The 24,276-nt window shown below is 40.7% G+C and overlaps 1 protein-coding gene and 1 pseudogene across 1 annotated transcript in view; both read right to left on the minus strand.

Moving 5' to 3' along the window:
* The window catches only part of KATNAL1 (katanin catalytic subunit A1 like 1), a 62,863-nt gene that overhangs the window by 13,196 nt on the left and 25,391 nt on the right, over window positions 1-24,276 (minus strand). The window contains exons 4-9 of the mRNA XM_056109835.1: window positions 22,723-22,891; window positions 14,392-14,519; window positions 13,957-14,062; window positions 6,317-6,475; window positions 4,835-4,961; window positions 2,357-2,491 (exon numbers count right to left, since the gene is read on the minus strand). Coding sequence (XP_055965810.1) covers window positions 2,357-2,491; window positions 4,835-4,961; window positions 6,317-6,475; window positions 13,957-14,062; window positions 14,392-14,519; window positions 22,723-22,891 — 824 coding nt within the window. The remainder of the gene's footprint in view (window positions 1-2,356; window positions 2,492-4,834; window positions 4,962-6,316; window positions 6,476-13,956; window positions 14,063-14,391; window positions 14,520-22,722; window positions 22,892-24,276) is intronic.
* LOC130019578 (uncharacterized) lies at window positions 7,836-8,037 on the minus strand (annotated as a pseudogene).

Consider the following 24,276-nt stretch of genomic DNA (forward strand, 5'->3'; position numbering starts at 1 on the left):
TCAGAAATCCAAAATCGCGCTGCCGCTATTGTGGTCACGTGACATCATATGGTTCTTATAACCTGCTATAGAAAACAAATTATTTCACAATGCCTTTTTCAGCAGTTCTGATTGTTGGGGGGAAATTCTAAGCAATAATGGTGCATCTTTAGTCGAAATAATTAATGTAATCACAGTAGAGAGAGTTAAGTGGAAATCGTCTGCCTCACAGGCATTGGGAGGGGTAGGAGGGGCGTATATTGGCGTTCTTGGTGGTGAAAAATGAGAACTGGTGAAGGGAAAGGTGTTTGATCATTGTATGACCGAGACTTAATCTTGAAAGCTTTGTAACTTTTCCCACAGTGATTCAATAAATATAACAAAAAAAAGCAGAAGAAAAATTAGGGGCAAAGCAATAGTACAGCAGGCAGAGCACTTGCCTTATATGTGGTTGAACTGGGTGCAATCCCCAGCACCCCATATGGTACCCTGAGCATCGTCAGGAGTGATCCCTGGTTGTATAGCCAAGAGTAATATCTGAGCATTGTCCTGTGTGGCCCAAAAAAACAACTAACAAAACAAAAGATCAGTACAGTGGGAAAAGTGTTTGCCCATGGTTGATCCATGTTCAATCCCTGGCACCACATAGGTTTGATCCCAGGAGTGATTCCTAAGTACAAAGCCATAAGTGAGCCTTGAGCATGGCTGGGTGTGGCCCCAAAACAAAACAAAAAACATTCCTTAGGGCCACAGTAATAGAACTGTGAGTAGGGCACTTGCCTTACAGGTGGCTGTTCCAAATTCAATCCCTGGCATCCATATGACTCCCTGAATCCCATATAGAAGTGATCCCTGAGCACAGAGACATAAGTAATCGCCAAGCACTACCAGGTATTGGGAAGCAAGGAGGAAGGGAGGAAAAGAAGAAGGAAGGAAGAAAGAAGGGAGGGAGGGAGAGAGGGAGGGAGGGAGGGTAGAAGAAGAAAGAAAGAAAGAGAGAAAGAAAGAGAGAGGAAGGAAGGAAGGAAGGAAGGAAGGAAGGAAGGAAGGAAGGAAGGAAGGAAGGAAGGAGAAAAGAAAGAAAGAAAAAGAAAGGAAGAATGAACAAGAAAGAGAGATCAGGAGATGAAAATTAAGAAGTGAATGCTTAGTGGGAGTCTGAATTAACTGAAAGGGGAAGACAGAAACTTCCTGGGTTGACAGAAATATCCTTTAACTTGAGCGGGGTGGTGATTAAATGGAAGAATACATTTGTCAAAATTCATCTCATTACAGAACTGAATATTTCACTGTATTCAAATTCTCAAGACAAAAAGAAAAATTTTCTTATAAAAATTTCAACATTCATCAACACAATGAAATTACATATATATATATTTTTTTTCTTTTAATCTGCACCTCCCCCCTCTCCTCTAGTGCTGCTGCTGGGATGATGGCCTGCACACACCCCACACTGCAGCGTTCACAGGGCTTGAACCTCAAGCTGTGGTGGCTGCACTTGTGGCCGTGATACTCACCGAGGCTTGTACCCCATTAGCTGTGGCGTGGGACAAGCGCTTGCCAGAGATCTCTCTTAGTAGGGCCAAGCAAACGATGGCGATGGTGTGCCAGGGTCATGCTTCCTAGTCTTGGCACTCACACAGCTTTGAGCTACTGTGCTCTGAGCGTCAAACCCTTTTTACGGTGCGTGCACACACCTGACTATGGTCTGGCCATCCGGAACTCAGTTGGAGCTCCTGGGAGCACAGAGAGCAGAGGGCTGGGCTCTAAGAGCAAGGCTGCCAGGATCACACTCCGTGCATGTGAGACCCCTGGGAACTGAACCCTCGACCACACACTTACAGGCAGGTGCTGCCGGACACAGTGTTATTCCACTGGCTCTGAAATTCTGTTTTTTAAAGCAGCCCTATTTTGTAAACTATCACAAGGAAACTTAATTTTTTTTTTTATCACTTAGGATTTAAGGAGCCCGGCAAGCTACCGAGAGTATCTTGCCCGCACGGCAAAGCCTGGCAAGCTACCCGTGACATATTCGATATGCCAAAAACAGTAACAACAAGTCTCACAATGTTACTGAGCCTGTTCAAGCAAATCGATGAACAACGGGAGGACAGTGGCAGTGACAGTGACTTCAAGCATAAAAATAAAAACTGAGATGCTTTACTGAACTGTTGAACACTAATACTGTTCTGACCATAACAACTGCTCTGAATTCTAAGGAACCTCAACAGAGAACAGTAGCCACTGTTTTCAGCTGCTGTCAGTTGGTTTGGTGACAACTGCAGGCATGTGTACGTGGAATGCCAATGGCATGAACACTTAAGGCGCAATACCAAAGACAGAGCAGAAGTAACCTGGAGCACAAACCAGAGCATACCTGTGGGGAGAGGTATATAGATCCTTTTCTCTAATCTCCTCCGCAGAGCCTCATCAATGTCCCATGGGAAGTTCGTCGCAGCCAATACCATGACCATTTTGGAAGGATCATCATTCTCGAGCGCTCCTCCAACTCCTACACAACACAGGAAGGGGGTGGGGGAGACGTTTCCCTTAAGGACCTTCATTCTTATGCTACTGTACATTTCTACATATCTGTCCCAGGCCTGGTGACAGGCTCAGTGATGAAATGAGGCATCCCTCTGACCTCTGCCCAGTGGCAGCCTTCTGATGAATTCAGGCATGCACGTGTGCTTTCGAATTAATATTTTTGTGTTTTGAGGGTAGACATTGAAAACCAGTGTCACTGGGTCATAATGGAGTTCTACTCCCATTTTTTGGATAGATTTCCACATTGCTCTTCATAGAGGCCGACCCAGACTACATTCCCACCGACAGTGGATGAGGGTTCCATTCTCACCACAATCCTGCCAGCACTGGCTGTTTCCAGATTTTTTCATATGTGCCACTCCCACTGATGTGAATAATATCTCAACGTTATTTTGATTTGCGTTTCCCTAATCATGAATGATGATGAGCACTTTTTCATATGCCTACTGACCATCTGTGGATTTTCTCTGGTAAAGTGTTTGTTCATCTCCTCTCCCCATTTTTGGATGTTATCACTGGATTTTTTTGGTTGCCGAGTTTTACGATCATATAGATATTTACAGACTATTATTTCTCTTAGCAGTAAGTCTCTCACCACTGTAAGTCTCTCACCTCCCTTGTTGATTCCTAGATATTTGAACCATTAGTAGTCTCGGGTGAAATGGGAGACAAGGGGAAACTTTTTGCCTATTTTCTGAAAAAAGAAAGATTTCCAGATGTTTACTGAATAATTTCTCTCCTTTTCTTTTTTTCTCTGAAAAGGTTGTAGTAGACTAAGGAAGTTTTGGATCCTCCAGTCTAGGTGGTACTTTTACTTTGGGCTGCTCCTGGAGGTGCTCAGAGGGATTACTCCTGGCTCTGCACTTAAGAATCACTCTTGGTGATGCTCGGAGGACCATAGGGGATGCTCTATATAGACACTGAGTTGGCCGTATGCAAGGCAAGCTCAACTACTGCTTTACTGTTGCTCTGGCCCCAGTGGATTATTCTACCGAAGATTTTCATTGCAGAGGGAGGAAGGCCTCCCAAACATTGCTCACAGTGCTCAGACACCACTCCAGTAATATTCAGCCAACCAGGCCATGGTTCAGTGCTAGGGCTGAGGGTGTGGAGCTATTCAGGCCACCCCAGCAGTGGTGGAGACATCTGGGGCCTCACTGGGTCCATTCAGGAGAACATGCGGTGTTAGGGATCAAATCAGCACTGACTGCATGCAAAGCGACACCCAAATTCCACACCATCTCTTTCCCTACTTCCCTTCTAAGCAAGTGATTCTCAAAACCTTTGGATCTCAGAGTTTTTTTATTCCTTATAAATTACTGAGCTCCAAAGAACTCCTATTGACACATGGAGTACATTGATAATTATTATTAGAAGCCAAAACCAAGAATTTTTAAAAATTAACTCATTTGGTTGCAGGAAGAGAATACAGTGGATTCCTGTACAGCAACTAAGGAGGGAGCTTGCCTTGCATGTGGCCACCCCAGGTTGGATCCCCGGCGCCCCACATGGTTTCCTGAGCTCCACCAAGAGTGATCCCTGAGCATGGAGCCAGGAGTAAGCCCTGAGTACAGCTGGGTGTGTCCCCGAAACACAAACAAAAGCAAATACTAATTAATTTAAAAGTGATACATTATTTCTTGACATAAATATTTTTATTTTAAAAATAACAGATTTTTATGACCAATAAAAGGTAACAAGTTTAGCATTTTTTTACAGTTTTGCAAGTTTCTTTAATGTCTGCCTCATTCAAGAACAACTGGATTCTCATTCTCATTCTTCTGCTTCCTATCTACCTGAAGAATATAAGATATCGTACATCTTAAAAGTTTCAGGAAAATCCACTGCATACTCATTAGGGTATAAAGACAAAAAAATACTGTATTGATATTATGAAAACACTTTAACACCTGCAGGCATTTAAAAAGAAACTTAAGGACCCCTGGAACCTTGAACCCTCTCTAGAACATTTGCTCTAAAAAGTACACTTCTCAAAGGCCACCTTGTACTATCAGAACCTGAAACGATGCATAATTCATATCAAGTATACAATAAATGCTTTTTAAATGTTTAAACAAGTGAAACAAATGGGAGGATGTGCAAATGATCACATCCATTCACTGAGTGTTTTCCAGTATGAATCGACACAAAAGTCCAAAAGGGAACAAACGTGCACTGAGACAGCAGCTAGAATCACTCACCGTCCACCTGAATGAGAACCTAGTGCATTGAGACAGCAGTTGGGTATCACTCCCGTCCATCTGAATGAGAGCCTAGAGAACTGAGACAGGAGCTGGGTATCACTCACCATCCATCTGAATAAGCAGCTCAGACTTGACTCTGCGACTTGCCTCGTGTTCGTCAGAGGTTCCTCGTCGACTGCAGATGGAGTCGATCTCATCAATGAAGATCGTGGTAGGAGCATAAAATCTAGCCTTTGGGAAATATTTTTTAGAAGTCATTAATGACCTTAGAGAATACTGCACACCATTTTTTAAAAAAATGCCATGCCTTCTGTCTAAAACAAGAAAGAGCACTGCTTTTATGCCATCACTTGGGTACTGAGAGTGAATCAATCTCTCGCATTGGAAAAAAAAAGAGAAAGAAAATTTCTAAAAATTAAAAGCTATGGGGCTGGGGATAGAGCTCAAAGGGTTGAGTGCTGCTTTGCATGCTGGAGGCGCAGGTTCAAGCCCCAACTGTGCATGTTTCCCCAAGCACTGCTGGGAACAAGAAAGGCAACAGAGCCCCAGAAAACTATCGCGCCCCCCAACCATCCCGACCAAATGCACAAAACAAAAAGCAAAGTTATATGACTGGTGAAGTTGCACAACAGACATATGGAGACCAGTAATCCTCACCTACTTTTAAGTTTAAAATTGTTCTCAATAAAAAAATATAAACTTAAGATCAAATCATCAACCTCTTGTCCTCAAATTCTTAATAACCACTGCAAATGTTTATGAAAAAGACAATAAACTTTAACCACATGACAGGTAAACTTATGATTTAAAAAAATTATAAGGCAGGCTTGGGGGAGAAGGCAGCTGGGATAGAAAAGAGATCACTAAGTCAATGATGCTTGGAGGGATCGCTCAGGATGGGAGATGCATGCTGAAAGTAGACAAAGGATGAAGCACAGTAGTCTCTCAGTATTTGTATTTCAAACCATAATGTCCAAAAGTAGAAAGAGAGTAAGAAGGCAACTGTCTGCCATAGCGGCAGGGGATAAGGTTGGGGGTGGTGGGGGGAAGGGTGGATACTAGGAACACGTGTGGTGGAAAATGTACACTGGGGAGGGATGGGTATTCTATCATTTTATGACTCAAACTCAATAATAAAAGCTTTGTAACTGTATCTCATGATGATCCAATAAAAAATTTATACATTCAGAAATATTCATCAAATCACATGTTTCCAAAGTCTCTTCTGCCCTTACCAGGTAAAATGACAAAGAGCCATCTTCCACTTCAAGGAGGAAGATATATTGAAGACACATCAATTACCCCACAAAATTAACCACTCCATCTCATGAGTGTGTCAAAACCAATGAAACTACAACTGTACTTGCTTTTTATTGGAACTTATAATTCCTTATTTCATTTTTACCATTTCTTTTTTTTCTTTTTTTTATTAGTGAAACACCATGAGGTACAGTTATAGACTTACTGTACTTTTTAAAAGAAAAATAACCTAGGTGACTAGGTCCATGTGAAGGGGTATCCCTACTAGTAGATGTAGTAGTACATCTACTACACATGTAGATGTGTAATACTTTAAAATCTCTCACCATTTCAAACAACAGACGAACCAGCTTCTCTGATTCTCCTCTGTATTTAGATGTCAGAGTCGAAGAGGAAACATTGAAGAAGGTCGTGCCACATTCCGTGGCAACAGCTTTTGCGAGCATCGTTTTACCAGTGCCTGGGGGCCCGACCATCAGCACACCCTGGAATTTCAAAATATGCACTCACTGATTTATTAGATTATAAAGAATGACAAGCTGTTAATATACAGGAAAACCTTCCCATCAAAAGTTAACTGAGAGAGAGAGAGAGAGAGAGAGGAGAGAGAAGAAAAGTGCCTGCCCTATATAGAGACAGGCAGAGGATGGGGATGGGAGGAACCTGGGGAAACTGGTACTGGGAAATGTACACTGGTGGAGGGATGGGTGTTGGAAGGGTCTATCGCACAGTGATTCAGTTTAAAAAAGTTTTAAAAAATTAAATTAAAAAATTTAAAGTAACTCAGAGCCCAACAATCTGACTTGTCAGTAGAGTTTGTGCCTTGCCTGCAGGAGACCTTGCGTTTGATGCCAGGCACTGCCCCATATCACCAGGTGTAATCCCTGGTCCCGCTGTTGTGGTCTCTGTCACTGCTGCTATGATCTGCAGCACAAGTATGCAACCCTCACAAAATTACAACAATGGTAAGGAAAGGGGACAAACAGAAGAAAACAAAAATTATTTATAAAACACTCTGGCAGGGGGAGGGGATTGGGGGTCACACCCAGCACATTGTTGGGGTTGGAAGGTGCCACCTAGTAATGCTCAGGGGACCAAATGGGGAGGGGGTGGGTCAAGCCTGGCCTCCCCCATGCAAACCATACATTCCAGTCCTTCGAGTCATCTTCCAACCCCTATAAATAAAACAATCTTTAAATAATATAGAAGTAAACTTAGTTGTCATAGTAAAGTCATCGTATTAGTATTAGAATAAAAATGAAGGAAGGTTTCACAAAACACCTCAGATTATAAGAACTGGGATATGGGCTAAAAACAGGCCTTCGTGAGGAACATTCAGGTAAATTTAGAGAAAAGCAACTCAATTTTCCTAATCGAGCAGAAAATAAGTACACACCTGAGCACCACTGAGAGTCACTGCTATCTTCGAGAATAATAAAAAGACATTTCTACAATATGTAGAAAGACATATTCCTTTTAATTATAAGGGACAAAACTTACCTTCCACAACACACTTAGAATAAATATATAGTTTTAGTAAAAAAAAATTTTAAGAACCTCTTATTAGTCAATAAATAAAACCAAGTGAAGATTCAAACACAACCAAAAACATTGTATTAGTTTAATGTGCTAATGATCATTAGTTTACATAAAATAGTAGCAGGAGAGACATATTAAAATAATAGAATAAAAGTTAAATTTTAGTTAGCTTTTACCTTTGGAAACAAAAGGATTCTATAAAAAGGAATCAATGAGTAAAAATTATTTGAAAAGACCAATTCTCAAATGTTGAAGACTAATGGATTTTTAAATACTTATTTTCTTCCAATATGTTTTTCCCCAGGAACCACTCAGTGTGCATTCTCTCCTCTCCCTCTTCCAAGGGAAGAGAAGAACGATCATTGATGATAAAAGGCATTTGCAGAATCAACACCCAGAACTGCTTCCCGCTAAGGAGAGGATCTCGGGCTCCTCCTCGAGGTTTTGGGCGCTCTACACGATCACTAGAACTGAACTAGAGAACTACAATCCCTGAAAGTATAGTCTTCCTACATTTTTAATGGGAATTCAGGTACACCGTTAACACATTTTTTGTGCGTAACAATTGGCGAGCTTAAGAATAATGCTGGGTCATTTGCTAATTTAGTTTAATAAGCTTCTAAGGATTTAAGCCTTGACAATTATAAAACTATGGGCATGTCAAATCTTATAATCTCTACATTCAGAAACGGTCTAGACTGTACTTGGTCTGTAACATTTTAATACCCAGAACAATCAGGAATTACTAGAGTTTGAAGCCCTAATTTGGGGGGGAGGGAAGTGAGTGGAGGAAGGCCTATTTTGTAAGGAGTCTTCAATTGTGCATAAGATTAAAAAGTGTGAAATAACTAATAGTATAGACCCAACTACAGCAAAATTCACATTTTTCTTTCTAATCTCCCTTTTCAATGTCATTTTATTTCCAGTAATGTCATTAACATGGCCATCTCCATAGAAATTTAGCATCTGCATAAAGGTACACTGTTGGCAGAGAACAATACTTACATACTTTATCTCTCTTGACATTCAAATTATCTGTCTCCTGTGTATCTCCCTTCCTATTGGCTTTTCCCTTTACTACAGAAACATATCTGTCCTACTCAAAAAGAAAAATTTGGGGTGCAGTGCAACCAGCAGGTCAACCTGTACCCACGGGGTAAGTGCATCAGCAGCCTGATGGTGCCTTCTGGTTTCCTGATACCCCCAAATTGCCACTGTGCTTCTGCCTGGACCCCAACAAGTTGGGCCCAAGTTTCCTGAGAAATTAAATGGCCTAAAGTTAGGTACGTTGGAGCCACATCCACAAACCACCTCCGGCTCAGTTTAATACAAGCTCATTTATCAGCCTTGCTTCAGAGACCCATAAATAAATACTGAAAGGAATCAAAATCTGGAGTTAATCTCATACCTGTGTAAGGTGGAACAGACAGGGGTAAACAGGAGGTGGGCAGGTCAGCCCGGTGTCCATCCAAGCAGAGTCCCCAGCAGCCGCCTGCTTCCACAATCCAAAATGGCTGCCATGACCCCAGCCTGACTCCACGGTCCCGGGACAAACCTCACTGAGATATAATCTTCTGAAAATTCAGGTACGTGGGTTTTGTGACTGAAATCTCCAGGCTATTGTGGGGGTCGTATAGGCTACCTCCCCTTACCGCCCTGTACTTCTGGAAGCCTCAGCAGTTCACATCCACACCCCAGAGCTGCCACCCGCTTAGAAAAGCTACTCCAGCCTTACCTTCCCAATGAAAATGTTGAACATCCTGAACAAACACGATGGCCTCTTAGTTCCTGTATTACAAACCATAATGCACAAAAGGAGAGAGAAAAGAAGAAAAGTGCCTGCTCTATAGGAAGGCGGGGGGGGGGGGGGGGAGGAGGAATGGGAGGTAAACTGGGGACATTGGTGGTAGAAAACGTGCCCGTGGAGGGATGGGTGTTGGATCATTGTATGACTGAAACTCAATCATGAATAGCTTTGTAATGGTCGATCATGAATATTCAATTAAAAAAACTAAAAAAGAAAAAAACAGGGGAAAAAAAGAGAAAAATCTGGAATCAAGAACATGGCTCAGATGCCAAACTTGTGAGGCCTCCTTGGACCCCCCCAGCACCACACAAAACACACACTTCACTTGGCCCTGAGGTCCTCCAGTGACTCGCCAGCGCCCTCCCCTTTGCAGTCAACTTTCTTAAACAAAGGGTCTGTGCTTTCGAGTTCTGCCAAAGCTGACCTCTGTCTCTACTGCCTAAAAATATTTCACTGGTTTCTATTTTTTAAAACATAAAAGTACGTAATTCAAAAACCCAGTGGCTACTTCTGCCCTGGCCTTCTTGTTGACCCTTGATGTTGCTTATCACCACTGCTTATTTCCCCTTTCCTGAGACTCTTTCTTCAGAAGCTGACCCTGTGATAAGCCCCTTCCAGATATCAGCCCTCTCCCAGTTATCTTAAGTATCTTTCAGGTCAGTTGTTTCCCGCTGCCTTTCACTGTCCAGAAGCCATTCCATGTCTTTTGTTCTTTCTTTTTATAAAACTCCTTGATCAATTGCATCTAAATCTAAGTTAGCAACCATCACTTTTACCTCAAATTTTAAATGTAAACTCAAACTCTATCTAAGCTCCAAACCTCTATTTCTAAGTATTTCTACGTAAATACTGCTGAATATTTTGTTTCTATTTAAACTTGTTCTCTATTTCCCACATCAGTTCACTGAGTCCTATATTATTAAGAACTTGTCTGGCCTTTGTCCAAGATTCCTAAGAATGAGATTTTTAAATTGGCACAATTTCCAAATGACAGGAGAAATGCCCTTTTTGGTCCATCTAAAGCTCTACAATTTTATGCTGAAATGACTTGCTTATGGGGTGAGAGGGTGGAGACATGTGATTAACACTGAACCCCCGCAGAAAGGAGCTCTGCAGTCTGGGACACATAAGCAGTGATTTGATCAATCATCCTACAACATAAATATTAGCATTACTGTTAAGCCATGATACTTCGATGGAAAAAAACTAAATTCATGAAGTGAAAATAAATCGATTGTGAATATAAAAAGAAACCAGTAAAAACTCTGCTGAAACATGAATGCACTTCCATGTCAAAACATATTTTGTATCGTCACACACTGTGTGTCCACGGTAAGAGGACAACAAAACTTCACATTCAACATTTCTCCCCAAATCTTGCCCTTCGCACTTCTTCCACGGGCTAGTTGTGGTTTGCATCCTTTGGCTCTAATAAACCGTCATTCTAAATATTATCTTTTCCTTCATCCTGTGGACTTTTTCTAGAGAATTATCAAGTTTGAGAGGGATCATAGGGACCCCCCACATTTATAAGCGGCTGGAAGTAAATAAGCATCACTTGGGGATCCCAAAGTTTGCCAATAGCACCTACAGTAAGGGCAAACTCTGGCAAAATGCTCTCAAATGTGAAGTTTCAATCCACTTGGGGTATGGCTAGAGGAACAGGCACACTCCTTCAAACCCAGAATCTGGGGTCATTCAGCTTTACTCTCACTAATCCCTACAAATCATCAGTCATACTGTTGCCACTCACACCTTTTAGACATCTTGCACAAATTCAGCTGTTTTTGATTGATAACAAAGGCTTTGTCTCGATCCCCAATATCTTGCTAGCCTCCTGACCATATTCTGTATCAATCTTCATACAGTCCTACATCCAAGCCTTCCTCTACCAATATCATCTTCTATACCTGAAAATTCCTCTCTTGTGACCAAGGGCTGAAGCGATAGCACAGTAGTAGGGTGTTTGCCTTGCACGCAGCCAGCCCGGCCGAGCCGGGTTTGGTTCCTTCGCCCCTCTCGGAGAGCCTAGCAAGCTACCAAGAGTATCTCACCCACACGGCAAAGCCTGGCAAGCTACCCGTGACATATTCAATATGCCAAACACAGTAACAACAAGTCTCAAAATGGAGATGTTACTGGGCCGGCTCGAGCAAATTGATGAACAACAGGAGGACAATGTTTGTTTGTTTGTTTGTTTGGGAAAGTCCCAGGGCCCATCATGATTGGTTGATTAACACCGACCATTCCAGCTGCTTGAAGATCCCATTTAAACAGTGGTCTAAAAACCTCATTAAGTTTTTTTTTAAAGTTATAAGGACCAAAGACATATGCTGATCCTGGTTTGATTTCTTGTACCATGTGGTCCCCCAAATGCCACCAGGCATGACCCCTGAGGTGTTCAAGCATCAGTGAGTTGGCTAGAGAGATCCCTGATAGGGTCCACTCACCACCTAACCCTCAGGCCCACACTGACAGCTGTGTGTGTCCTGGACAAATGTGGAGGTCCCTATGATCCCTCTCAACCTTGATAATTCTCAGTCAGCTGTGTGGCTGAGAATCTCTGGGAACAGCCCCTGAGGCCCTTGAGCACTGCTTTGGAGCCACCCTTTAAATTCAATAAAGAGGGATTTTCAGTAATATGTTCCTCAATTAGACAAATATGTGAGTTTTAAAAAAAAATTTTTTTTTCCAGACATATCTGACTGCGCCAAAGACTCACTTCTGGCTCTGCACTCAGGGATCATTCCTTCAGGGCTCAGGAGATCATATAGGATGCTGGGGATTGAACCCAGGTCGGCCTCAAGCGATGTAAATGCCCTACCCACTGTTCTATCTCTCCAGCTCCAAGTCTGTGAAAAATTAAGTAGTGTGAAGCAATCAAAATGTCACAGGTGTTCAAAGCTACTTGTGTAAATTAATTGTCTCTTCCTCTCTACTTTTAGACGTCAGGCGAGGAAGAGGTATGAAGAAAAATAGACTTCCTTCGCTAATTCAGAAGGAAAAGCAAAGTAGGATTATTTTTTTATTTCCCTGTACCAGTGAGAATAAAGGAAGACTCTGCCTGTGGCTAAAACAGACAAAAATTTAAGTCAGCGTCCTACAAATATTTTAATATGCTAAGGTAAAAATACTGAACCTAATAGGAACTAGACCTGGGAAGATTTTATTTCTTCAAAGTTTTCAATTTACAACACTATTCATAATGATTTCTCATCCACATATTTCCAGTACCACACCACCACCATTTCCCAGCGACCCCAAACTCCATCCTTCCCATTATCTCCAACTCAGTTGTGGGGATCAGTTCTTCTATTAGATCTTTGGACCCATGCTGCTCCCTTGCTATGTAACAGTATGTTCCACCTGTGACACATGTCATTCTGTATCTCTCCTTCTGACTTTACGCAGAGTGAGATCCTCTAGTTCCACCTTTGTCGCTGCAGACTGCATGATTTTGTTCTTTCTTAGAGCTGCAGAGTATCCTAGCATGTACATATACCACAACATCTTGATCTAATGCCCTGCATTTGGACATCTGGATTGATTCCATATCTTGGTTATTATACTAAGTGCATCAAGGAATAAAGGTGTGCATAATTTAGAATTAGTGTTTCTGTGTATGAGGGATGGATGGCAAGAAGTAGTGTTGCTGAGTCATATGGGAATCCAATTCTTATTTTTAAAGAAATCTCCATATTGCTTTTCATAGAAGTTGAACCGGATGGCATTCCCACCAATAGTGGATGAGGGTTCCTTTCTCACCATAACCCCGCCTACAAAGGTAGACTTTAAACTCTAAGACAGGGCTCAGAGAAACAGTAGAGCAAGTAAGGTGCTTGCCTTGCATTCAGTCAATACCCAGCATCATATATGGTCCCCACTGCAATGGCTGACTTTGCCCTGAGTGCAGAACCGGGGACCTGCACACTTCTGGGCTTGCACTGTCCCTCCTCGTAAAAACCTCTTTAACAGAAAGCAAATCATAAAGAAACAAACATTCTGATAATACCTGAAAATTACATCAATCTAAGTGAAATGATCAGAATAATTAGTGAGAAATATGACAACTTTGGGGAAGGAATTCATTTGATCTAATCCTTATTCTGTACGACTATGTGCTACTATTTCATTTGTTTGCTACCTTTATCTTTAAAGAAACAGACATACAGGAAAAAAATTCTTGTTTTCTTTTGGTTTTTTGGGCCTCACACGGCAATACTCAAGTGTTACTCCTGGCTCTGCACTCAGGGGTCACTCCTGGAGGGGCTCAGGGGACCATACTGGATGCCGGGGATCAAACCCAGATCAGCTGCATGCAAGGAAAGCACCCCACATGCTGTACTATTGCTCTGGCTCTGACTTGCAGAAAATTCTTAGAACTAATTTCTACCTGTGTCCCTTGAGAAAAATGAGTGACCACCAAACTCTAATTAGTTGTAACACTCCAAGCCTCTCTTATGACATACAAAGGCAGCAAACCTCAATAATCTGAAACCCAGGTACTCAGGAGAAGAATAAACCTCTTCCAACCTTTAAAAACTGTGTTAATAAGCACATGTTCTTTCATTATCATAAAAGCACTATTTTCACACCTACTTTATTTTAAAAAATTCTCACCTTCCACGGTCTACGAATCCCTTTGAAAAAATCAGGCATCCACATTGGAAGAACAACAGCTTCCCTCAGCAACTTCTTAGCTTCTTCCAGGTCGGCTATGTCATCCCTTTGTGAGAACAGCAGAGTTTAGCAGAGTTTCACGCTTGCTCACAAATACCTTCGACAGAGTCAATGCTAATCATTTTCATTATTTTCACTTAATAAGGTAATTTTTACTAAAAACATTATCCTAATCCTTACTGCCTTTGTGGTAACATCAAATTAAAGTATGGTCTCTGTTACATTCTGAAAGAACTGTCTTGTCAATGCTACACACTCAAAGGCTGAAGGAAGTCACAGTTCAGAGCTAATGAATAATAAGAAAAGACACATTCTCAGCTAACCTACAATTTGTTTTCTCCTCTGCTCTAATTTAGGAACTTAAAGGACTCTAACCAGTGAATGCTAGGATTCCTGGACACAATATCTCTCTCTAGGGCTTCCACCAAGTCTTTATCGTATCCAGCGCCATCAAATTTCAGGATATCACCATCGCTCGCACCATCTTGCATGTTTTTCCTTCCCTAGGGACAAGTATAAAAAGAAAGCAGTGATCAATAGTAGAAAAGTCTATTAACATCACTAAACTTCTTAAATACTGTAATCACTTTTTAAATAATTTATTATTTTACAGTGTTTCCTGCTTACCCAAATTCCTGATAACCCAAACCCTATTTATCAAAACTCGTGAACTGGACAACTTTATTATACACTTAATGAAATTTACATCTTGGGGTAGACAGGAACAGTTAAGACTAAAATGACATTTCTTAGATACCAAGGAACTGGGAAAGCCTACTTTTGAATCTGTGAACTAAAGGGATTTCCACCACCACCAGACAATATTTGGAATATTAATGCAGAAAGCAAAGGAAACAAATTTACTGGTGAAATACTACCTACAGGAAATCTCGCATATATTATCTTATTTAATGCCTTGATACTACAAAATAGCTGGTATTATCTGTACATTTATAACTCAATTATCTTCAAGTGGCTACATAAATTAAGTTCATAATAAATGTCAACAGAACAATTATTAACTCGGGTCATCCTGACTCCCTGATCCCACACCCACATATCAAACCTCCTTCATGCTTAGCTGAATCAGCTGCAAACTCCGGAGCAGGTTGTCCAGAGCATATTACACCCTCCAAAGCAGATGAGGAAAACGATGAGGACAGGAAGGAGCTGGGATTCTGAAAGGCATTACAGAAAGCCTTTTCTCTGTTACTGTAAGGAGCCCCTCAGGACTAAGGGTTTCCTTCCTAGAAAGGTTGTGAACCACATCATAGTCACTGTAATGGCAATAGTTTTTTTTTAAAAAAAGCCTTTTAAAATAATATTATTAAGCAATCTAGTTTACCCCCAAATGCTTTATTTAATAATATGGTGGCTTTAAGGATGAATTATATGCTATGGTTTCTGTGGGGTTCTGCCAAGACTGACTCAGCTTTGAAGAGCCTCAAATGAAACGTGTGTCGTTGCCAGAGACAGTTGAAGCAGTAGAACAACTTTCCTTGGCAAGAACCTCCCCAAAGGCTCAGCTTCAATAACAATCGAATTAGAAAATGAAGGCGGGGGGGGGGGGGGGGGAGCAGAGGTTTAAAATATGAGTCAATCTTCTAAATTAATTCTGAAGAGGGGAAACAGAACAAACCTCTCCTACCACATCTCATCTGAGATAAACCCAAGGCTCCACAACAAGGGGTACTAGGGGAATAAATAGTTCCCTCTGGGAAACGGCTCCAGGTGTTTAAACCACTTGGCAAATTACCAATAGCACTTCCGGTCACCTAACACAACCTTCCTTTCCCATCCCCCATGAATAACTTAGAATTTCTCAGTCGTATGGCAGTAGTACTAAGCTAAATTTCAAAACACCAATATTCTGTTAAATGTTCTGACACTGTTGAAGTGAATAAATTTCTGGCATGCCTCCCCAGTAAATATAACATCAACAGATTTAAAATAAGTTCATCCCAAATTCACATTTTACAATACAGACAGCCAAGTTATGAAGCCACATTCAAACATATCACTGGGAACATTTGGAAACCACTTAAAAGCTCTTCTAGAAGCAGATTAATTAAAGAATATAATAGAAATGGATTTATCTAGGACTTAACAAGCTCTGATATGGCACTGTAATTTGAGATTTAAGAAAAAATTAGCATTAAAAAAATAAAAGGAGTAGTTATTTCAATTTGAATGTGCAAATGGTGTTGAAAATTTGATAAACATTAATAAGAAAAAGGGATGGAAAATGAAAACTTGCATATCTATCTGAAAGTAACAGGAATCATAGTACTTTTATGAATAAATATATTATATCAACACATTTTATTGCGTACCAGATTTTAGATCAATGAATGAAAACACTGTATATGGCATTACAAAGCATCTAGTCTAATGGGAAAAAAAATAACAGGTAGACAAACAAAAACCCTACTGTTGTGAACAATGAAGTACTTTTAAAAAATGAGTGATCTGGGCCAGAGCAATTGTACAGCAGGTAGGGCGTTAGTCTTGCACGTGGCCGACCCAGGTTCACATCCCCAGCATCCCATATGGTCCTCCAAGCACTGCCAGGCCAGGAGTAATTCCTGAGTGCAGAGCCAAGAGTAACCACTGAGCATCACTGGGCCTAACCCAAAAAACAAAAACAAAAAACAAACGAACAAACAAAAAAACCCCGAGAGATCAGTGTGACTAAAAGATATTGGGGAAAAGGAATAGGTTAAAGATATGGGCAAACGGTCATGACGGGGTGACTGAAACTTCACGGGAAGGGGGGCGTTCCCGGCTCGTCCTTCACGCCCTACCAAGGTCACGAGTTGCCCCCCCACGAGCGGCTCTCCAGCACGGCCATGGCTCTAGAGCCACAGAAACCAATTTATAATTATCTGACTCTCGGCAGAAATACTTCCAGGCTTAATAAGTAAAATATCAGAAATCCAAAATCGTGCGGTTGCGATAGCTGCCGCTTTTCTACAAAAAAAACCAGCTGTAGAAAACAAATTATTTCACAATGCCTTTTCAGCAGGTCTGATTTTCGGGTGTAAACTCTAAATAATAATGGTGCAAATTTTGTCGAAACAATCTAATCAAAGTAGATAGAGTGTTAACTAGAATTCATCTGCTTCACAGGCATTGGGAGGGTTGGGGGGGGTATATTGGGGTTCTTGGTGTTGAAAAACAAGTACTGGTGATGGGAAATGTGTTTGATGATTGCATGACCGAAACTTAAACCTGAAAGCTTTGTAACTTTTCCCACAGTGATTCAATAAATAAATTAATTAATTTTAAAAAAAGATATGGACAGAAGCCTACATATATATATTTAGCTTTTTGTCCACACTTATAAGTGCACAGGGCTTACTCCCAGGACTGCGCTCAGGGATCACTCTTAGCGGCACTCGGGGGGGGACCCTTTGCAGTGCCAGGAATTGAACCTGGGTCAGCCACATGAAAGATGAGTGCTACCCACTCTGCTATCTCTCCAGTCAGAAGCTCTATATTTTTAATTAAACTTTTTAGGGTTCCATATGGGCCTGAGGAATTGCATAGCGAGTAGGGCGTTTGCCTTGTACACGGCCGACCCAGGTTCAATTCCTCCGCCCCTCTCAGAGAGCCCAGCAAGCTACCGAGAGTATTCCGCCCGCACAGCAAAGCCTAGCAAGCTACCCATGACGTATTCAATATGCCAAAAACAGTGACAAGTCTCACAATGGAGACATCACTGGTGCCTGCTAGAGAAAATCAATGAACAGCAGAGGACAGTGACAGTGACAGGGTTCCACACAGAAAAAAAGGATAGGATAAAAAAAGAAACAGAAACAGAAAAATAAAGGCCTTTTAAGTATTCTCAATCAGCACTCTCAAGTGACAAAGGAAGAAACAATAGATATGAGCAAATCAAATGACCTGCCCTAGGACCCAAAGTTTCCCGAGGTAAGACTGAAACCAAATGAAGGATGCTAGAGAAGATTCTTCCTGCTTCCAGTGTCCTGTGGGATGTTCGCTGAACTTCTCCACACAGCAGACCCTGCCCTCAAGTCCTCTGTGAGGCTGGAGGAGGACCTCGCATCCAGACACAGACCATCAAGAACCCAGCCACTGCCAAGCTCAAGACCACACTCCACACACTCCAACGAGCCTCACGCATGAAGGAACCAGCAGAGGAACCCAGGTGTGCAGGACCTGAGCCTGAGATCTCCAAGCCTGCTCGGATCAGGACTGGGCCTCCACCCAGATCCCCCATCTTTCAGTAGAGAAGGCAGTTGCACCCACCAACTGCCCCCAGCGCTGTATTATCCCATCAACAGCCAGGATCCGAAGACTATTAAACCAAGCTCCCGGAAGCACACAGCCGCATTTATGACTAGGCAACCTCTTATTGTCTAGTTCTCGCTCTCGGAGAACCCAGCAGGCTACCGAGAGTATCCTGCCCGCACAGCAGAGCCTGGCAAGCTCCCTGTGGTGTATTCGATATGCCAAACACAGTAACAACAAGTCTCACAATGGAGGCGTTACTGGTGCCCGCTCGAACAAATCAATGAATAACGGGATGACAGGGATGACAGGGATGACAATGACAGTGACAGAGAAGATTCTAAAACTTTCATACCAGAATGATAAGCTTATACAAAAACAGACCAGAAAACCAAAATAAGTAATTATTCCGGTTACACTGGGAAATCAACAAAAATAGGTCACTATTATTCTCAAAACAAATATTTGGACCAGAGTGATAGTACAGCAGGTAGGGCATTTGCCTTGCACGTGGCCAACCCAGATTCAATCCCTGGCATCTCACAGGGAACAGGCTGTGCGTGGGGAATCAAGCACAGCCAGGAGTAATTCCTGAGTGCAGAGACAGGAGTAACACCCCTGAGCATCAAGGAGTATGACGCAAAAAGCTGAAGAAAAAAAATACTCAAATAAACTGGAATGGGGATATCAAATATAATTACTTGTTATTCAGATAACCACCTAGATTAATTGCAGTATCTAAAAGAAATTTACTTTTCATGTTATTAACTGTAAGATTAATGATAAATAATGCAAGCTGGAAATATGGTTCAATGCGCTGTAGTGCATGTGCTGCATGCAGGAGTCAGAGGTTCAATCTGTGGTATGCCATGGTCCCCTGAACACTGCTGGAAACAGCCCTTGAGCACTTTCAAGATGCCTTTATAGCTAACACTCACCACTGACTCCAGGCCAAGCAACGACTGAACACTTGACAAAACTATATTAAAGCACTTACTTAATGATGCTAAAAGTACTACCAAGTAACTATTTCCATCTTGCTGTTGGGAAAATTTAGGCACAGGAAAGTCAAATAAATTACCCAACAACACACAGCTAGATTCTAGACAGCAACTCTAAAATTTTTGCTTTCAACTACTTTGGACACTGTATCATACTGCTGCATACTCTGTACCTCAAGTCCAATGTGGGAAGTAAACACAAGAAAAGGTAGAAAGATCTCTGAACTGCATCCACCATAACACTGTTATCTTACAAAGAGAAACAAGTTACGTGTGAAACATCGCTTACTATTCTCAGTGTAAAATGTCATATGCTGGGAAAATTAATCCCTAGTATTCTGAATATTATTAATGTGTTTGTTGAACAATATTTACAAATACTATGTGCCAGGTATTAGTCTGTGTAATAGGGAATACCAAGAACCAAATAGACAAAAATTCCTTCTCTCATGAGACACACAATCGCTTTAGAGGATACAATAAGTAAATTTAAAAAAAGCTGTAGTAAAATATTTGGTAACAACAACAAATAACTACTTTACTATATAATTATCATGCAATAAAGTAACAGTGAAATCAACACTGTGGAGCTATTTAATACCTAAAGAACAAAACGAAATATATAGCTAAGAAATGGATATATTTCTAAAAACAAGTTATTAATAATACAAATGGCCATTAACATATGAAAGAACTTTCCATCCCATTTACCATGAAAATACACAATTCATGATATATATGATGGCAAAATAAACCATGAGATATTACAACCACAAAAGACAGACAGTCGCAAATACCAGGGAGGAGGTGGAGCAACCCGAGTTTTCATACTCTGTGGGCATTCTTGGCGACAGGGATGGCCACTTTATAAAACTATCGACAATTTAAATTTAAATATGCTTATCCAATGACCCAGCAATCCCACTCCTGAACAGAAGAGATTTAATGTGAAACTATACAAAAGTGTTACTCATAATAATTCCACACTGAAAGTAACCCCGAGTTTGACTCCTGGCATCCCCGCTCCCAGCAGCATGGGTGCATTCACTGCACTAGCAGGTCCATGCTGCAGAGGCCAAGAATTACCAGAGTGGCTAACCGGACCCTGAGAAGGTAGCCCCTATATTTTAAAAACTGTTCAAACCAAAAGAATATTATATGTAAAACTGCAAAATAGGTCTAATTAATTTCTGAGGTTAGAATGCAGAACAGCTGTCAGTTCATGGGGAGGAAAGAGGCAGGAATCAGGAGGAACATGAACGTGGCTTTTGAGATACTTAAAAGTTCTATATCTGAACCTCTGTGACCATCAGCATAAATTACATGGGCACTGGCATGGAAATTGTGTAAGTTACAAGTCAAAGCTGATTCTTATTGGTTTGCCAATGAAAGAGTCAACTTAAATTTTTAGGAACCATGTGAGCCAATCATAAAAACAACCATAAATCGGACCAGATGCACAGTACAGGAGTTGGGCCCGGGTTCCATCACCAGCACTTCATATGGTCCCCTGAGCCCTGCCAGGAGTGATCCTTGAGCACCACTGGTTATAAGCCCCAAAACAAAAATAAAAGCAGTCATAAAAATTAAATTAGATAAACTCATAATGGATTATATTAAAAACGAGTCAATTAATACTTCAAATTCCTCACATCAGAATTATTTAACCACTACCAAGGCCCTTGAGGTCATCTATTAGGGTGGAAATACAATGCAATGGCAAGATGTAATGCCATTCCACCCAGGCTCAGTTCAGTAACATGCTGGCAAGTTTGGAGTATTTGTACCATAGAAATCAGGAAATGCTACAAACTGGGGCTTGATTTATTATTTTGTTGACTTAAGATTTAAGAAAGATTTAAAAAAGATTTAAGATTTAAGAAAGTTGGAAAAGTGTTCAGATGCAGATGAAACTAAAAGAGTATGTCATTTCTGTTGTTCTTCTATTGTAAATAGCATGAAAAACTTAAGGAAACATTTTTCCAGTATTTGAAAGCTGTGAACCTGCAGCTACATTTTTATGTACAACATTAATGAAAAAAAAATATCCACTAACATACAAGCCACAACGACACTCCCATTCATCTTTCACGGCAGCCACAGGTCTGGGTTCTATTCCAGACAGCACAGGCCCCTGAGCACCCCCAGAATGACCCCTGAGCTCAGTGCTGAGAGCCGAATACTCCCCAGGTTTATGCCTGCTCCCCCCTCAACATAAAGGTAAAAGGCACGTGGCTTCTCCCATTCCAGCGCCATCCCTTGCTCTAAACCCTGGGGCAATTTCTTCTAAATTTTTTTAAAATTCATTTTCTAATTTTCATTTCTTACGGAAGAGACCATAACTGGTGCAACTAGGACTACTCCTGGCTCTGTACTCCCAGCAATACTTGGGGGTGGGGGTAAAAAATTTATTCAGCACTCCCCACTTAAGATCTTTCTTCATTTAGAAAATGGGTTTAAGACAATCTCGTCTGATTTATGAGACTCTTTTATGAATTCTTGTTTAATCACTCCAAATGGTGTCTAGTAAGGAAATATCCAGTGAGCCATAAACTAGATGCTTCTCTTGTGTTTTGTAAAATTAAAATAATGATTGAGGAGCTGGAGAGACAGTAAAGTGGGCAATGTGCTTGCCTTGCACATGGCCAAGCCAATGTGAACCCTGGTAAACCACATGTTCCCCCGAGCACTGACAGGAGTGGTGCCTGAGCACAGACCCAAGAGCAAGCCCTAAGGTCTACCAGGAATGGCCTCTAAAACAAAAGAAATAAATAATAATCAAAATTGAGGTTAAGAAATGTGTTCAGTCAACCTGGCTAGATCTAGATTCTGTAAGATGATCTCTAGAGCATTTTTCTAAAGTCTGTTTTAAGAGCAGTACAGAATTTCTGCATAGAACTATATAGCAATGTCCCTGATAAGTAAAGAAGCATAATTAACCCTGAAAAAGGAAGATTTTCTTAGTAAGGAGAAAAAAATCATTAGACTCTAACTTTACAAATAAATTAAAAATAAAATTTTAGTAGTAGTGAATTCCATTAAGCATTTTATTTTATTAAGCAATATACTGTATACATATATTCTATAACAATATGGATATATATGTGTGTTCCTTACATTATTCCCCTACAGTTATGTACTTACTGTTCATTTTAGCTCAGAATAATTTTTTAATTATATTTTTTAACTTTTAAAACTTTGATCTTGAGAAATTATACAGAAGACACATTTCACTAGAAATGTGTGTGCCTTTTTCAAAAACCAGATCTCTGGAGTTTCCTGGCATTCTTACAGCCTGGCCTTTTCACATGCAAAGACTGCTTCACTTCTGAATCAAAGGTCTTTTTCATCTTTTCCATGTCAAAACCAGGGCACTCTTAAAGCCAACGCCAGCATGTACCAAAAGTCATGGACGTCAAGTGACTGAGTTACAAAGAGACAGTGGTCTTGCCTTCTCATCTCTCCCTCTTGCTCTACAGTCCTTGTCCCTGCTCGTGGAGGGTTTTTCACTCTTTGATATCAGATGTGCTCGGCCGACAGGTCCCCGGGCTCCTACGCCCGCCATGTCTTTCCTCAGAGGTCTTACTTCTCGATTGGGACGCCTTATCTGAGGTGGAGCTCTGACAAGAAAAAATAGAAGTGAAAATTAGTCAGAGGCAAAAGAACTGTACATCAATAAAACTATAAGGAACTGTCAATAAAACTACAAAGTCAAGACGCCCCAATCTCAATTTTTCCCATTTGTTGATTTATGGCGATAACTAGGAAGTAAATTTGTGACCATTCTTTTCTATAAAAGATACTGATTGGTACAATATAAATACACATAAATGACATGCAGGGCGTCAACAATATTCTCGAAAATACTTTTTCATCACCAACAGAGGGCAATACAGACTATTCCCATGTAATCAACTTAATGTAATGGTAAGTCAATTACTTTGTCCATTATGATCCTAAATGAAGAAATCAAAGTTTTAAAGTGTTAAAAACAAAAAGGACAGAATTCAAAATATCTATCTGCATGCTTTACTAATCTATTTTAGCCCAAAATTGTTTTGTTTCTAAATTAGAAAATCCAACATTTCATCATTCATTGAATTACAAGTGGCAGGATTTAACAATGAAATCATTCAAAACATAAAGTATCTATGTATAAAATATTGTTTATTCTATGATGGTATCAACAATCACAGATCATTCAATTATACAGACCCCCAAAACATTAAGTTTGACAAGTAGGTAAAGATAACCATGCACACAACATGACATTTTGTTTCATGTCATATGAAATGTACTCTTCAAAAAAGCATAATTTTGAACTCTCTCAGCACAGTATGTATTTGTCTGTCTTTAGGTGCCGAGAAAGTCCATTCCTTAGTTCTTCCTTGAACCATCCATACTTCTACCTCCCACCTTTATAATTCTGCCAGCATTTGTTGCCCTGTGGATATGGGTTCAATGTGTGTGTGTGTGTGTGTGTGCGCGCGCAGGCGTATGTGTGTGTATGCATGTGTATATACACATACACGGGATCCGATGTATATCCTTCTTACCCATTCGTTATATCTATTATTATTCATTGTCCAGCTTTATCCTTTTATTTTTTGTAACTCATCCAGGGCTTTCTTCCTGAGATCAAAAAGTGATATGTGAATACAACACAGAATCATACAAAAGAGAAACTGAAAGCTCAGGGTGGTTATAAACTTAAGGCTAAAAGAAGTTTTTAAAAAAAAGCACACACAAAAAAAATAATCAAACATAGACAAGCTGGTTAATCTGTGTGTCCTCTATTAGGTTATCTAACCTGACAGCTAAGTCCTTGGAGTTCAGTTCACGGAAACAATTATTTACTAAACAAACCCATTTGGAGTGTCTTACCTATACCGTGCTAGGCCTCAGGCATAGAGAAAGATAAACAAGCAGCCTTGTGAAGGAAATCTACAAGGAAAGTAACTAGAAAATTGGTTATACTACATTATCAAACTTTAAGTTCTTACAT

The sequence above is a fragment of the Sorex fumeus genome, unplaced genomic scaffold (genome assembly GCF_029834395.1).
Source record: "Sorex fumeus unplaced genomic scaffold, SorFum_2.1 ptg000008l, whole genome shotgun sequence".
Taxonomy (NCBI): Eukaryota; Metazoa; Chordata; class Mammalia; order Eulipotyphla; family Soricidae; genus Sorex; species Sorex fumeus.